Raw genomic sequence first — 17,145 nt, forward strand, 5'->3', positions numbered from 1 at the left:
CTTCCTGTGTAACCTCATCTGGGTGTTCCTGCTCCATGGGGGGATTGCACTGGATGAGCTTCCCAGGGCCCTTCCAACCCCTGACACTCTGGGATTCTGTGATGAGCACAGACAACTAATCCTGCACATTTCTCTACATCAGCTCCACATTGCTGAACTGAAAACCTAACAAAGGCAACAAGGCTCCCCAACCCAGATATATTGGTGTAAACCCTGGCAGCTCAGTGACCACAACTTGGGAAGGAATCAGTGACCTATTATCACATATTTTGACAGGTAACCCTTCTAAACACAGGGCATCGTTCCGATATCGTGTCCCATTTTGATAAGACCTCACTCATTCCCTGTGGTAGCAAAATTTCAGCCAAGGTGTGGAGGCCGCCAGCTGCCATTTCAGTTCTGGTTCCACTTTGGCCAGACAGCCCAGAATGTCAGCACAGACCAGTGCGTCTATTCTCACTTTATGGCATCTTTCCCCCATCAGAGTGGCCACATTTCCAGAGCAATGGTGACACTTTGAGCACGTCACACCAACGTCTCAAACTGAATACCTGAGATTGTAAAAGATACTACGGATTTCACGCTTCCCAGTGATTTCACTGTGAACTGTCTCACAGGAACTCTGGTTTTAATCAGGTATTCCCATCATGACCAGTAGGAAGGTAATACTTGGCATCCCGTTCTGAACACAGTAACCTTTGTGCTTATTGTTTAAAGTGGATGTACTAAACTTTGTCTGCTGAAAAAGACCTGCCTGACGCATATGGCAAATGCAAAGTCTCAATAAAACCATCCACATGTATCTTCTCTGCCCTCTCTCATCACAAGATGCCGCGTTCTTCCTCAATACACTTAAGTACGTGTGTTTCCCATCTGAAGTTGTCAAGGATTACGTGGATTTTACGCAACTTAACTGTCTGCACTTACATCTTTTCCTTGAATTCAAACTGAAAGAGATTATTGGTAATCTTTGCTCCGCTCTGGCCGGAGAAAACAAACATCTTGTCTTTGCAAACAGCCACGGGAAAATTACAGCACGAAGGAGGAATTTCGCCGCTTTGCTCAATCTGAAAGATAGAACCAAAGTTCAACATTTAAAACACAGCATCGTAGCGCCCGGCTGCACGTGTCGAGGGTGCGGCGGGACCGAGCAGCAGACAGACAGACGGACAGAGCGCAGACAGCAAGTCCCTGTAAATCCGGCTACAAATGCGGTGCTTATATGTCTGCACAGACTAATTCTCCCATGGATGAAAAGGATGAGAGGCCACGTTTCTAAAGCTCCTGATAGCGTGAGGATCAGGACACTGATCGCGGGCAGTCTGGATCTGGTTCACAAACCGAAATCACGCTTCCACAAACGCTTGCTTTTCCAAATACACACCAAAAACTCAAATGTGAACTGTTTCTTTTGAGCTGTGTGACAAGTGCATTCTGAATAGCGAGCAGTATAATCCAGCACGGGAAATTTTCAATAACTGTGCATGAAAACCAAAAGAAAATGGTATGTGTTAGCTCCAATGAAAGCTTCTTACCTCGTCCCAGCACGTGAGCTCTCTGTCCTGCAGGCCAATCGTCCACATGTCGTTTAACCTGTGTGATAACACAACAAATGCTTGATTTGAAAGGGTTTCTTTTTGGTACATTTTAACTCGGGAGTTGAAAGGCCGGAGATGCTGTTTTATCACCATTCCACCCCCTGCACAGGAACCATCTCCTACGTCCACTAGCAGAAAAACAACACTATAATCTTTTTATCCTATAGCTGAATTTCATACCGCCCCCCAGCTTGCTTTATCACCTTGCTGCTTACAGCTACACCACAGTTAACAGGCACACGCAGCAACTCTGCTCGGAGCTTAAGGATTTGAGCTATTTAATCTTCTGGATTTTTTACAGAAATACCCCTTATTACCCCACTGACCCCTGAGACCGCCCACAGGGCTTATTTCTGTGGCTGAATCCCACCTCAAACACACAACAAGAGGACGGAGCGGGTGACACATCCCCGACTGCTGCAGAGCTGAGTGTGCTGCTCCCAGGACGAGTTTCTCGCACACAACTACAGCTGCTTCTTTTGTTCCAATCTGCCCGGAGGCTCATGTTCCACAAAAAGACATTTTGAACACGATTAGCCGTATTTAACATAAATTAGACAGCTCCTCTCACCCAATCCCTTCCTCCAGCTCCCTGGGGAGCTCCCTAAGCTGAACAGAGCGATTCCACAGTCACGCATCTTCCTCCAGTTCCTCCTCCAGGAATAAAGAGAAGATCCCATCTGTTTTGCCAATTAACAGCAGTTCTCCCGCAGACTCGGAGGAGCTGATAACTTTGCGGCAGATTCTCCTCAAAAGAGGAGGCGACTCAGCACGTCGAGGCAGCTCCGAGTTTGTGACAACCTCTGTGTGCTCTCACAACGTGAATATTGTGCATCGACATAAAATACATGTCAGGTCCCTCAAGGCAGAAAATAATTCGGTGTTCGGTGTTGGTTCTTCCCAGGCAAACAGCAAATGCAAAGAAGTGATACCTGGGACAAGGCACCAAACCCTCCCTGACTTTCGGGACCGCTCGTTTCCAGTCTTTTCCCATCCAAAACCTTCAACCTAAATAATATCATATATTTTCAGAGAAAAAGCTGACACATTGTGGCAGGATGCAAACCCGCCTCTCTCCTTCGCTATGGAAGGAGCAGACACATCTCTCTCTCTGTGCTGTTTGAGGCCAACAGCTTCTTTTGTTTGGCCCCAGAGCCCCTGCCCAGGGCCGTTGGGAGAAGGGAGCGCCGAGGCGCCAGGAGCCGCTGGGCACCCCTGGACAGTGTGGGGGGTGTTTGGAGGCTTCAGGGGCACCCACAGCCAGGGTGGGGGTGCAGAGAAGCTTCTGGAATGCCCACAGTCACATCTGATCAGCCTATAAAAATGGGACTCTCGTTGAGATTCCGCTCCTTGTGCGCGACCTCTTGGAACACGAGCTGAGCCGCTGCCGCCAGGAGCCACTGACCCCCGGTATGGAGACTGCGCTTGCCGTGCTGCCACGGGGGTGAGTAAATTAACCCTCGCAGGATTGTGAGCGTATCTATTTCCATGCACATTTGCACGTGTATTTCCCCTCGCAGGATTGCGAGTGTATTATAAATTCCCCTCGCAGGATTGCGAGTGTACACTTTCTGTACTCACTACGAGTACGTGTATCCCTTTACAATAACCCCACACCGTATCAGGCAAGTGTGGGCTCTTCCCAGACTCAGGGCGGCTCTGGTATTGTTATGGGTGAAGCCACGTGCACGCACGCTGTGGAACTCCTGTTGTATTAGTTGCTGCCCCTCAATAATTTACTCAACTGATATCCGAACCTGTACTCAAGTCACTTTGGAGTGCTAAACCCTGTTTCTCACCGGTTTATCCTCTTGTCCCTTAAACTAACCTTGGGGTACCTCCGTGACACACGTTGTTCTTGGTTCTGTCACATAAAACCCACACTTTGTTCTGCAAGTCTTCAGCAACATCAGAAGGCCCGTGGTAGGTACTTCTCTTTTGAGAAATGCTCATGTGCCCCATTTCAAAGACCATTTCGAGTCTTTACAAGCAAGAAGGGTGTGAAATCATATACCCACAGCCACTCTGAGTCACTAGATTTTGAGGTTTTAAAGTCACACTTATATGAAGGTGAACTGGTCAGTTGTACAAAACATAATGCTCAACAACAGGCTGGGTTTTGCAAAGCTCCGGTGATGTGTTTAAATCGCTTGGTGCACGAAAACAACTCTCCAGAGGTGGGAAGTGAGGGATTAGGGTCTGAGAAAAGCACCCAAGCAGAGAGCAGCCCCACCACGTACCGTGCGTTCCCGTCGTATCCCGCGAAGATCCACAGCTTGTCGCTGTACACGGTGGCGCCGTGAGCCGACCTGGCGACCGGCAACCTGCCATGGAGAACATGCAGAACAACAAGGTCTTAAATCACCCGCGGAGGTGCCGGGAGGATCTGCAGCACAGCTAAAACGCCATGGAAAGAGAACAAAGTCCCCTCCAAGCCAAGAAATGGCCTCTCACACATCCTCAACACACACAGCCAGCCTCTGATGAGCCTGCTTTGGAACTTCACACTCTGCTTCCTTCATTACAGAAAAACTAATGCATATGTGTCCTGGTTTTGTTAGAAAATAAGTTTCTCTTTTAGTGAATGTGCCTGTCAGCTCAAGCTTCATATCAGCTGCATTTTCCTGGAGAACCAGATGCATGTTTTGGTGAACATAGCAATGGAATACGAGGTTACTGATAAGTATGGATGGACATCTCGCAAGAGGGGCGACGAGAAACAGGTGACCAAGAAACTGACTAATGGAGTAAAACATCCCATTCACGTGAATACTTCATATAAAATGGGAGATCACGAGGATCTCGTCCCTTTTCCTTATGGTGACATTAGGAGAGGACCTTGCGAGTCATCCCTGCGACCTGAGGCCAGTGACAGACTGAATCCAGCTCCGGTTGGCTGCAGAGTCCAGTCCAGGACTTTAGGTGCCGGCTCTGCAGTTGCTGAGACTTTCCAGATTGGTTTTGTATATTTTGTATTATTTTCTCTATTCTTATTAGTAGCATGAGTAAAACATGTTTAATTTTTCCAACTCTCTTCTCTCTGTCCTTCTTTCCCTCCCGATCGCCTGTGCTGAGTGGGAAGGGGGAGAGGGAGGGATGGAAGGGGGAAGGGGGGAAGAGAGGGGTTCACGATACACCTGCCAAGGTTTTATTGTCACCCCACAATCCAAACCCTCGACAATATGAAAAGAAAAAGATAAACAATGAATTCCTTGCCAGACCTCAAACACGGTGAAGCATTTTATGGAAAGCAGCTATAAAACGGGACAATTTATAGCACTATCATTACGACAAAGTGACTATAAAAACCTCATGTATATTTTCCACATGCTAAGAACACATAGGACGGGCGCATTCGAGGTTGTAAAATATGAACAGGAATTACCCTCTGAAGCGCAGAATAACCAGGAGAAATTACTATTGTGGTCTGTGTTCTAAAATATAACAGGAACAGTAACTCAAGAATGGATGGGGTAGTATGTCCCACATGTGGGTGTGGTAAACATGACGTAGTTGGGTATCACGGATAACATCCCAAAATGTGCTCTAAGTCCGCTTTAAGAAATAATGCATTCCTGGGTTTGATTTGGCCTCGGAAAGCTGAGCCTAAGAACCTGCATCCAAACACCCATCGTCACCTCACACAGCGGCTCCTGCACTGATCGGTGTGAACACACATCGCCTTAAGGTGCCCCAAGCGAGTGCTTGAAGAGCACCCCAGGAAAGTCCAACTTCATTCAGAAAACAAGGGGCAGATTTAACTACAAATAAGCTTCAAATTGGTTTCTGATAAAACTAAATGGAAACTATGAAGGATCAACAAATTTCACGCTGTCCTTGAAAAAGAAACAACTCCAAACCAAAAATTGCCTGTGCTGCCATCCCTTCTGCCAGACATTCAACAAGAAGAAAGGATTTTGGTCACATTTCCAACGCAGCACATTTGGGAATGGAGACCTTACAAAGAAACTCCTGCAATTCTAACTGTGCTGTTTTAGATGTTTGCTGAGCTCGCTCGAGTCCCCAAGACGGGGTAACAGCGCCCGGTCCTCACCTTCCTTCCGTCTTCCACTCTGTCCACTGTCCAGTCGCAAACTTATATTCAAAAAGATCGTTTTTATTCTTCAGGTTGGAATTGGAATAAATGTCTCCAGTGTAGCCACCTGGCAGCAACAATTCCATTAGACACAAACACAACGGAGCACACGCGCTTCTAGTCGGTGTATTAGAAGAAAACTTCAGTTTAGATCACATAAAGAGAAGGTATTTGGGTGATGCGCTATTACAGGGGGGAGATTTCTCTTCCACTCCTACCCTTAAAGAAACACTATGGCAATGAGTTTCAAGTCTTCTTTAGTTTAGAGAAAACAGCAACCTAAAGCTGAAATCACAGCCATGAAAACCACCAGATTTGCCACTGAATAAGGTCTTTTGACACTTCCTAAAAATAACTCATTCTTTTTCCAGAACAATACCAGCACGTTTATCATTCCAAGCACGCATGGCTGGAACCTGTCTTACCGAACACAAACATGCTGCTGCCGTAGACCACGGCTGAGTGGTGATACCGCGGTGCCGGCGGGGTCCCCGTGGTAAAAGCCCTGCACAACATGGAGAAGAGCAGCAATCAGACCCCCTGGTCGCGCTGCGGGCGCTCAAAGCTATTATGCAAATTCAAAAAAGAAACAATTATTAAAAGTTGTTCTGCTGTTCCTGAGTGGTTTTGAGCATTTTAGTTTCTTAATTATACCAAGATTTTAAGCATAAATGGTTGCTAACACAAGGCCGCTGAAATCTGTTTGTTTGGCAGAGATGGCAGGTGAGGCACAGGTAAGAGAACATGACTGCACAGTCCAGAGCAAAACAGCAAAGCAATGACACCTGTGAGTCCCCGGGGCACCTTTCCTGCCCTGGGGGGCGGCAGCAGCCAGTCCTGCTGCCCAAACATCCTGTCAGCACCACCGCAGGTGCAGGGACAGTGGCCCATGGCTCTGTGTCCATCCCCTCTCTGGCACGAGCTGTGTGGGGACACTGGATCACTCCCTGACGCACCCTGGGTTTGCAAAGGGCAGCTGTGACAGCACTTGGGTGGGGGGTGAGAAGGCTGAGAGGGATCTGATCAATGGGATCAATATCTCAGGGTGGGTGTCAGAGGATGGACCAGACTCTGTTCAGTGGTGCCCAACACCAGGGTGAGGGGCAACGGGCACAGACTGAAACACAGGAGGCTCCATGTGAACATGAGCAGAAACTTGTTTGCTGGGAGGTGCCAGAGCCTGGCCCAGGCTGCCCAGAGCGGGTGTGGAGTCTCCTGCTCTGAGCCATTCAAACCCCCTGGACCCCCCTGTGTGATCTGCTCTGTGACCCTGCGTGAGCAGGGCTGGGATGGGGATCTGCAGAGCTCCTGCAGCCCCACCAGCCTGGGGTTCTGTGACACTCTGGTACAGCCCCGGCCTTTACAGCCGGATCCTGAGGAAGGATGGACACCTCCGGCGCCCCGCGCTGCCCACCTGCACCACGAACAGTCCTTCACGTCGAAGCGCAGCAGGTCGTTCAGCATCGTCTTCCTGCGGGGAGGAGCGGGAGGGGCGGCTGAGCGGGCCCGGGGAGCCGCCGAGGGGCAGCCCCGGCCCCGCAGCCCCGGCCTCCCCCAGGCCCGCCCTGGCCTTACCCGTTGTCCCCGCCGAACACGTAGATGGCGTCCCGGTAGGCCACCACGGTGTGCTTGCTGCGCCTGCGGGCGGCACGGAGCCGGTCAGCGCCGCCGGGACACCCGCACCCCCTCCCCATCCCGCCCGCCGCTCACCGGGCCCCCACGAACTCGTCGCAGGGAGGGAGGCGGCGCCAGCGGTGCACGGTCTCGAAGGGCCCGAAGTTGAGGGTGAGGTACTCGACGCTGTCCGAGCAGCTGTGGTCGAAATCCACGCTCGGAGCCACCTTGGAGCGCCCCGCGCCGCCCGCCGGGGTCCCGGCCGCCGCCATGGCCCGCCCGGCGTGGTGCGGGGACTACAACTCCCGGCGTGCCCCGCGGCCCCGGCGGCCCCGCTTGGACTACAGCTCCCAGCATGCACCGCTCGGGGGCGGGGGAAGAGGCGCCGCGGGAGCAGCCGGCGGCGCTGCGGAGCGGAAGGTCGCAGGTTCGAGTCCCACGCCCGCCGTGGCGGAACAACGCCTACGCCGGCTGGACCGAAGAGGCACTGGGGCCGCCCGACAAGACTCCGAAGCCAGACGGGTTTGCGCATTAAAAGAGTTTATTTGTTAATACAAATCCAAAAACCAAACCAAGAGCAATACTCGTGAATACACATGAAGTCTAATTCCAGAGTCACAGCTGAGCTATTGGCTAGTTAAACAATTGTCCAGCAAGGTGACACCCAGCGTGCAAAACACCGTCGGCTCCTCCCCATGCAGGGGCTGCAAACAGCACACGCGTGTGCCGGCACCGACAGCAGCAATGGCACACACCCAGGGCTGTGCAGCACCTGCATCCCACCCTGCAGTTCAAATTTAACAGCGAGTTTTCATTTCCTAACATGGTGTTAGCAACCTTTATGACTATTAGTCCACTGCTGAGAAGAAACTAAACAAGAGGAGCGCTCTGCACTAGACCCCAGCCACATCTCCGCAGAGCCCAGCACTTCTCCCCCTGAGCGATCACCTTGTTACGGGTCAGAGTTGTTTCAGCAAAGCTGACAGCCCTCCAGCAAAAACATCTTGTTTAAAGATACACCGTGGAGCATTCAGAATTTTGCCAGGAGGAAGAACAGTGAGAAAGCAAAAGGGCAAAGGAGTTAGATCAGTCTGAGCACCAGTGGGAACAGGCAGAGGTTCTCCAAACCATCTCGCTTGTGCACTGTCACTCACACCCTATCTGGCCTCTCCCAAGGGGAAGCTCGAGTCACAGTATTTCTTGCCAAAGCCATCCCACACACTGTGCTTGCAATCGTGTGCTGCACAGCGACGCTGCCCTGTGCCCAGCACCTCCAGGGCCGGTCCCAAACTCCGCACCCTGTCCCAGCCGCGCAGCAGCACCGGGACCAGCCAGGCTGCACCGGCGCTGGAGCCGCAGAGCACCCATCCCCAAAAGCCACTTATCCCCGAGTCTGTCCCATCTCACCAGCCACACTCCTGCAAAAGCCATCAACATCTGCAAAGCAAAGAGCGGTTTCCAACCACACTGAGGAGCTCCAAGAGGAGCTCGAACAGACACTGGCCGACCTGCTTTTGGGACCTTGCAATCCCAAACCTTTAAATTTCTCAGTTCAGGATGAGGAATGGTATCAATAGTACTGGGTTACTCTCATTTTTTATCATACAATCAGAGAACATTTGGGTTGGAAAGGCCTTTTCAGATGAGAGCACAACCACTCCCCACCCCTGGCACTGCCCCATGTCCTGAGAACCTCATGTCCGTCTGTCCAGCCCTCCAGGGATGGTGACTCCAGCACTGCCCTGGGCAGCCTGTTCCAATGCCCCACAGCCCTTTGGGGAAGAAATTGTTCCTAAATCCAACCTCAACCTCCCCTGGCGCAACTTGAGGCCGTTTCCTCTGCTCCTGGCGCTTGTTCCTGGGGAGCAGAGCCCGACCCCCCTGGCTCCAAGCTCCTTTCAGGCAGTTCAGAGATCAGAAGGTCTCCCCTCAGCTCCTGTTCTCCAGCTGAACCCCCAGGTCCCTCAGCCGCTCCATCACACTTGTGCTCCATGGTCTTGTTTAAACCCACCATCCAACTTAACTAAAACCAGCACCGCTAAGGCTTACACCAGCCAACCCCCCTACCCGGGCCCTGAACTCGCTCCCTTTACAACTAACGCCCTAAAACACCCTGGGATGCTTCCAGATGTTTGGTGGTCACTTACCTCCAAGGGGTGACTGGTTTTCCGCCTGGCTGCCAACACATATGGCAGAGATGGCCCAGGCTCTGCCCGGGTCCCTGGGGACCCTGCGCAGCTCACGCCAGCACAGCCCCCGCTGCTCCTTGCGTTTCCTCAGGACACCGCGCTGGTTTAACTCGTTGGCCCTTTTCAGCGAAAGCTGAGAGAGACAAACACCTCAAAGCAAAATTCCTAATAGGTTTAGAAAACAAAATCAAAAACTAATGGCTAGGTAGGAGACAGAACCGCAGCGTTCCCACTGAAGGGAAGTCCGCGGCACAAAGTTTAATGATGTATTTTCACACACCAGAGAATCCACAGGGAAGAAAAGATACCACGACACAGCTGCATGGAAACTTCTGATCAGAGATTACGCCTTGTTAGACACGCGGACAAAAATGGAGCTTCGGATTCTGCTTCTCATCCAAAGCCGGTGAGAGCCGAGGGGTCCCAGCGTGCAGTGAGCGCCCTGCTGTTCGGGCACACGGTGGGAGCTGGGAACAAGGTCTGCTGCACAATTCAGGGTTATTTCAGCATTTTCCCCACACATGCTACACAAATTGTGCCATCTTGGTCTGTTAAAGAGTTAATTTATTACCCCCTCCTGATAAAAAAAAGTGAAAAGCTAAACTCTGTTAGACCAGCAAGATACAGAATGACTCCAGCTCTTTGGAGGTTTTTAGATACAACTTTGAAGCGTATTATTCCACAAAGGAACAGCAAGTACCTTTCTTAAGAAAGGAAACGCTATAACGGGTCAGCCTTTTTCATTCAAGCAGATGTATCCATTACAGGACTCCCCTTCCATCCAGATGACTCCTGCGAAATACCCCAACACCCTCCGATGGCACATAATGAAGTTTCCTAAGGAGAAATGTGGCTTTTAAAAGCAGCTTCAGGAAACAAGTGCAAGTTCCTTTTAAACCTGTGTTATGAGAAGGATACTACCGTACATGTTAATAGCTTTATTTTCGTCTCCCCCAAGGGGCGACGAAAGTCAGGGAGGTGTGAGATACATCACGCCGTTCTTATGGGTAAATCAATTTGCAAATGTTATTTTCCCACTCTTTAAAAATGCACACAGGAGTGTGAAGGAAGCCAAGGAGCTCAGAGTGGCTGTCGTGGAGCGATGTGTTAAACACAATCGGGTTTGAATCCCCTAAAAATCGCAGCTCCTTGCGTGCCATAAAACCCAAAGTCTTTAATGGCCACAGGAACCGAAGTTTAAGTGGCAGGTGTCTCTGAGCATGTGCACACCAGAGCATTAAACAACAGCAGATGTGAGCGACAAAGCCCCATCCACACCAGGACAGAAGATATGCATTCAGTTTTATTGTCTCAGCTTCCCATACAAACTCCTGCAAACAGGTTCCATACCGTTCAGGCATCTCTGATAAGAGAGTCTATAGTTCTATAAAAAGAAGTCACGCTGTAAGATCAAGATATTTACCCTGTACGTGTTACGTGAGCGCGAAGAGGAACAACCTTCCCGTTTCTCAAGATACATCCAAGCAATCTGTTAGTGACCCGATTCCTTTCTCTGTCCAACTGTGCTGTGGGAAACTCGGTTAAGTGCCTCTTCACAGGTAGAGACAGTTTGCTTTTCAAAATATTAAGGACACATGTTTTTAATCTTTAAGAACTTCCTGGAAAGTTACTGTGGAAAATGAAAGTGCTCCCATGGTGAGACCAATGTGCAAAGCTCCTTGCTGCTTTCTTAGTATTCCTTCCCTTAGCAGATTCACGTTAAGATGAGGCTCGACACATCGCAACGAGGGCGTCACCCACCTGCAACGAGCAGGCGGACACTGGAAAATGTTTTATGTTTAATCATAAAACGTGGAATAAGCCAAAAAAAAATATATATGTATATTGTTCGGATATGATCGGGATGGTGTCTCGAGCGGGTTTAGATACCGATGGCCTGTAACACTCGCTTCTCGTTCTCGTTGAGATGGTCTGAAAACATGGCGTAGCAGGGCTGCTGTGCAAACTGGCAGAGGAAGTCGGTGAGATAGGCCTGCAAGGACAGACACCCCGTCAGCACCACGGAAACGCCGTTTCGCGTATCAAAAGATGAACCTCGACATGCACTAATGAGACAAAGGGGCTGCAGAGCACACAGGAGCGACGGGCGGCAGCAAAGGCCGACAAACGGCTGCTAAGGGTGGCGAAAACCAGGGGCTGGGTGGGAGCATCACCCAATGGGACATGAAATTCTGTCCTATTCCATCTGCAACCTACTTGTGACTTCAGCAAAGAGCTGTGAAGCCGATGGGTAGAAAAGTGTCATCTCCCTCCGTTCAAAATGTTTTGTTCATTCACGTTTCCAAGTTACAGATACTGATCCAATAAGGAAAACCAGCTCCAGGCATTCTTGGGATACTCAGCGCTTTCTGAGGTGATATCAGTGAACTGAGCACATTCGGGCCAACAATCAGTAACTGGTGGTTACAGTTTTGGTAAAGTATGACATAGAACAATTTAATTTATAAAGAATGATAGAAACCTGATCTTAAAAACTCATTTTAGAGCATCACCTGGAGATCTATTTGGTAAAGAGGGTCCTTTAATGCGTCTGGATCGTCCTCTTCATCGTCTTCGTAGTAATCCTCATCTGTCAGAGCCAAATCAGCAGGTTTTAACGTCAAACAGGGCAAAACACCTCAGAAGTGTTCTATGAGACTACTGTTGGAACCCAAGGATCCAAAAAGAAACAGTTTCAGCACTGCTGGGTAAAAAAATTTATATCCAGAATGTTCTCTCCTTAAGTTCAGATTATTAGAAAACACAACATCCTCTAGTTGGAGGCCAGTACCTAGTGCAGTGCCTCAGGGGCAGTGCTGGGGCCGGGATTAGTCAATATATTCATCAATGATTTGGATGAGGGAACAGAGTGACTGTCAGCAAGTTTGCTGATGACACCGAGCTGGGAGGAGTGGTGACACTGGAAGCTGTGCTGCCATCAGAGACCTGGACAGGCTGGAGAGCTGGGCAGGGAAAATGTAATGAAACAGAACAAGGGCAAGTGTAGAGTCTTGAATGTGGGCAGGAACAACCCCAGGTTCCAGTGTAAGTTGGGGAATGACCTGTTAGAGAGCAGCGTAGGGGAAAGGGAGCTGGGGGTCCTGGGGACAGCAGGGTGACCATGAGCCAGCACTGGGCCCTTGTGGCCAGGAAGCCAATGGGACCTGGGGTGGGTTAGAAGGGGGTGGTCAGTAGGTCAGAGAGGTTCTCCTGCCCCTCTGCTCTGCCCTGGGGAGACCACACCTGGAATCTTGTGTCCAGTTGTGGCCCCTCAGTTCCAGCAGGACAGGGAACTGCTGCAGAGAGTCCAGCGCAGCCACCAAGATGCTGCAGGGAGTGGAGCATCTCCCGTGTGAGGAAAGGCTGAGGGAGCTGGGGCTCTGGAGCTGGACAAGAGGACACTGAGGGGGGACTCATTCCTGGGGATCAATATGGAAAGGGGCAGTGTCAGGAGGATGCAGCCTGGCTCTGCTGGTGACAACCAGTGACAGGACAAAGGGCAATGGGTGCAAACTGGAACACAGGAGGTTCCACTTAAATTTGAGAAGAAACTTGTTGGGGGTGAGGGTGGCAGAGCCTGGCCCAGGCTGCGCAGGGGGGTTGTGGAGTCTCCTTCTGTGCAGACATTCCAACCCGCCTGGACACCTTCCTGTGTAACCTCATCTGGGTGTTCCTGCTCCATGGGGGGATTGCACTGGATGAGCTTTCCAGGGCCCTTCAACCCCTGACACTTTGGGATCCTGTGAGAACAAGAGCGGTCCCAGTGGGAGTCTCGAGGGTGACAAGCAGGTTTGTTTGTTACACGCACTATTATTTACACCTTAACCTTAAGTCAGGGTGACATTTGCAATCCTGTGCTAAGTAGTTTCCTTTTTGTATTTGCCTGTATGGTTTTCTCTTCCAGGACTATATGCAAACTGGAGAGCAGAGAAAGGAGATATTATACCTGCTCTGGCTTTATGCAGCTATTGTTTTTCAAGATCACTCCACAAACAAGCTCATCCACTGCTACAACACTTATTCCATGCTCATGTCTACGTATTTAAGCATCTATTTTCTCTTTAGTAATGCATGAACCCCACAGCAACGTGAAGCCTGCACAGCATTTGAAAAACGCAGCTGTTTAATCACTGTGTTATTCATAGACATGTTCCTCTCTTACAGAAGAACGTCTGTATTCAAAATCCCAGTTAATGTTTCCTTCCCCTCTGACGAGCTGCTGTCGAGGAAAGGAAACTTGGACTGGGATGTCACCTGCTCTATTTTCACTCCAAGTAAGCACTTTAAAGCTCTGACTTACCATACTTGTTTGTGGAAAGAATATCTGATAAGAACTGTCCTGCTAAGCCTTCATCTTCATCCTCATCCTCGTCCTGATCCTCCCACATGTCATTCAAATCATCTGCGTAGAACAAAATACATTTAGAAATAAAGCAAATGGGAGCGGTTCGGTGTGTCGATCGCTGTGCAGGGACAGCAGCTGCGGGAAGGGGGAAAGGCAAACCAGATACACCACAAAAACGACCATTTGATCGGCATACGGTCAGATCGCATCTTCCAAACTGGCCCACAATAATTCTCAGGCTTAATAACGCACAACACTGATTTTACCCCTTGGATCACTCTTTAAGCCTTTGTAATTACAGCTATACCATTTATTACTGTGAGTTTCTTATTACTAGAAACGCTTCTGAAGAGATTACAGAGTAGATTGAAGCCACGCAAAGAGAAACAAGCCCGGTATTTTACCTTGGCTCCAATCCGCAGTGGTCTGTCTGGATGCATTTGCTTCCATCGCATTAGAGAGCTCATTTATTATTAATTTTAAGATTTTTACTAACAAAGGAATGTTTGTCCAGCGCTCAGGATCTGTAAGAGAAAAAAAAACATATATTCATACCGCTTTGAATAAAAAGTTATGAAAAACAGGCCTTTTTTTGTGGTTGTTTTTGCTCGTAATTACCGTTCTGGCTAGACAACAACCGAGTTTGTTTAGTCTGGGCTGTTTGCCGGGGGTTTTAAGCACCAAATAACAAGGTAGCGGGTGTTTTGTGACCACAACTCACCTCTGACACTCCTAGTGCTCCCCCCTACTTATTTCCTTTACTAAGTGTTACTGCATCACCACAAACCCCCCGAGCCTACGAGCAGCCACTGCCCCAATGGGGCTCCAGTTTGGACCAGTACGGCTGTCACGTCCTGTCCCACAACCAGTTGTGCACAAGCTCAGCAAGCGGCAGAGCCAAGGATGTGACTGAGGACACAGGCTCCCTAGCATCTTCCCCTCTGGGAAGAGCCAAAAACGCCCAGTGATTTGATATATGAACCTGTATAATCTCTAATCAAGGATTTTGGCTTCAGCCAATTCAAAATAAGACGCGTCTTACAGAGGAGACTGGCCAAGCTTTCCTCTTGAAATCATTGCTGGTGTTTGTGAAAGTCTGCCTCATGTAAAAAACTACTTGTTTTAAATCTCTGCGTTCACTAAACACATATTCCTCTTAGAGCGGCTACCAGGCATCACGCAATTATCAGTTCTCATTAGATGGAACAGGAGGACGCAAAGTACCCATGACTCATTCATGGGGATCAATATGGAAAGGGTGAGTGTCAGGAGGATGGAGCCAGGCTCTTCTGGTGACAACCAGTGACAGGACAAGGGGCAATGGGTTCAAACTGGAAAACAGGAGGTTCCACTTAAATGTGAGAAGAAACTTGTTCCCGGTGAGGGTGTCAGAGCCTGGCCCAGGCTGCCCAGGGGGTTGTGGAGTCTCCTTCTGTGCAGACATTCCAACCCGCCTGGACACCTTCCTGTGTAACCTCATCTGGGTGTTCCTGCTCCATGGGGGGATTGCACTGGATGAGCTTTCCAGGTCCCTTCAACCCCTGACACTCTGGGATTCTGTGATTCTGTGAATAACTCCCTATCCCATAATCACCTCATCCACTTGCATTAACTCAGAGACATCAAGAGTCTTCCAAATCAGTCCTTGGCAGAATTAAAGCAAATATTGAATACTGAAGTCCACGATTAGCTCTAAAAACCAACATGTGCTTTCTTCAGGAAACATCTCTCAATGCTTTGTGTGATCTGCAAGATCTATTTTACGGCCTTTCATAGCACCTGCTAACAGGAAAAGGGTTAAAACCAGCAAAATGATTACTTACTTTTGGCCGACTTGGATCGCGTTCGTATTCCCTCATCCATATTAAATATTTCTTCTCCCTTTACCCGGATGTCCTGAAGCCGCTTGTCGTCTGTGTTGATGCCGTACTGCAGGAGTTTACACAGCGCGACGGAGCTGGGGAGCAGAGAACACGGGAATTACTGATGTCCCCAAACTGCCCGGTTTTCTCCGGGATCTGGAAACCGGGAACACATCTCCGGAGCAAATATTTCAATTCCAATTTTTTCTACAATTTCACCAAGAATGAGCATTACTGAATTTCCCTATTTCTCCTCTTATGTCAGCATGCGAATCGGGACTCGGCTCCAACGCACTCCTGAAGCATCCAGGGAAGATGAAGATGGAACTAAGAGGAAAGCAGTGGCAAGAAAGTAGTAATTTGGTTCATCTGCAGCCATGAGCGTCCCTTCTCCTCTTCTCCAGTCTCAAAGCTCTTTTCCACTCTGCTTCTCCACAGCTCAGTCACTCTCAGACCTCCCAGCTTGTTCACTCAGTAGCTTCATTCAGAGAAAACTGGTTTAGTTGATTTATTTAGTGACATTTAAGTGATCATTAAAGTGACAAGATTCTCTTAGGAAAGCCTCTACAATGCCCTGAAATTCTACAGTAGTCCATAAAGGCAATTTTATGTCAGGAAACTACTCTCATCCTGTCCTGATTTTGTTAAAAAACAAGTTTCTCTTTTGGTGAATGTGCCTGTCAGCTCAAGCTTCATATCAGCTGCATTTTCCTGGAGAACCAGATACATGTTTTGGTGAACATAGCAATGGAATACGAGGTTATTGATAAGCACGGATGGACATCCTGGGAGAGGGGCGACGAGAAACAAGTGACCAAGAAACCAATCAAATGAGTATAACATCCCATCCATGTGAATACTTCATATAAAAGTGGGAGATCACAAGGATCTCGTCCCTTTTCCTTATGGCGACATTAGGAGAGGACCTTGCGAGTCGTCCCTGCGACCTGAGGCCAGTGACAGACTGAATCCAGCTCCGGTTGGCTGCAGAGTCCAGTCCAGGACTTCGGGTGCCGGCTCTGCAGCTGCTGGGACTTTCCAGATTGGTTTTGTACATTTTGTATTATTTTCTCTATTTTTATCAGTAGCATCAGTAAAACATTGTTAATTTTTCCAACTCTCTTCTCTCTGTCCTTCTTTCCCTCCCGATCCCTGTGCTGAGTGGGAAGGGGGAGAGGGAGGGATGGAAGGGGGAAGCGGGGGGAGAGGGGGTTAACAATACACCTGCCAGGGTTTGATTGTCACCCCGCAATCTAAACCCTCAACACATCCCATTCACAGAATCTCCAAAGCCCTCCTGTGCTTGCAGGAGACACCCCAAACCCCTGCAGTCCAGCACAGGAACCCCAGGCAGCAGGAGCAGCACTTAGAGGAAGATCAGTTTGCTCCAGTTACCACAGCCCTCCTGAGCCGAACTGACATTAATTCTGTCCGACGCCGG

The 17,145-nt window shown here is 49.4% G+C and overlaps 2 protein-coding genes across 4 annotated transcripts in view; both read right to left on the minus strand.

Moving 5' to 3' along the window:
• The window catches only part of LZTR1 (leucine zipper like post translational regulator 1), a gene marked incomplete at its 5' end in the record, with an annotated part of 35,778 nt that extends 28,198 nt beyond the window's left edge, over positions 1 to 7,580 (minus strand). Inside the window, 8 exons of the mRNA XM_080358105.1 lie at positions 928 to 1,067; positions 1,536 to 1,593; positions 3,839 to 3,922; positions 5,653 to 5,761; positions 6,120 to 6,199; positions 7,109 to 7,165; positions 7,270 to 7,332; positions 7,405 to 7,580. Coding sequence (XP_080214231.1) covers positions 928 to 1,067; positions 1,536 to 1,593; positions 3,839 to 3,922; positions 5,653 to 5,761; positions 6,120 to 6,199; positions 7,109 to 7,165; positions 7,270 to 7,332; positions 7,405 to 7,580 — 767 coding nt within the window. The remainder of the gene's footprint in view (positions 1 to 927; positions 1,068 to 1,535; positions 1,594 to 3,838; positions 3,923 to 5,652; positions 5,762 to 6,119; positions 6,200 to 7,108; positions 7,166 to 7,269; positions 7,333 to 7,404) is intronic.
• Positions 7,581 to 9,837: 2,257 nt separating this feature from the next.
• IPO9 (importin 9) overlaps positions 9,838 to 17,145 on the minus strand; it is a gene marked incomplete at its 5' end in the record, with an annotated part of 36,102 nt that continues 28,794 nt past the window's right edge. Inside the window, 5 exons of one of the 3 annotated variants that reach the window (XR_013923219.1) lie at positions 9,838 to 10,334; positions 10,921 to 11,490; positions 13,798 to 13,899; positions 14,247 to 14,366; positions 15,666 to 15,799. Coding sequence is in view for 2 of the 3 variants with exons in the window: in XM_080358363.1 (XP_080214489.1) it covers positions 11,297 to 11,490; positions 13,798 to 13,899; positions 14,247 to 14,366; positions 15,666 to 15,799 (550 nt within the window). Of the gene's footprint in view, positions 11,491 to 12,010; positions 12,088 to 13,797; positions 13,900 to 14,246; positions 14,367 to 15,665; positions 15,800 to 17,145 lie in introns of all 3 variants that reach the window. The other 2 variants (XM_080358364.1, XM_080358363.1) reach the window with 2 other exon arrangements.

The sequence above is a fragment of the Nesoenas mayeri genome, assembly GCF_963082525.1.
Source record: "Nesoenas mayeri genome assembly, chromosome: 23".
NCBI classification, from domain to species: Eukaryota; Metazoa; Chordata; class Aves; order Columbiformes; family Columbidae; genus Nesoenas; species Nesoenas mayeri.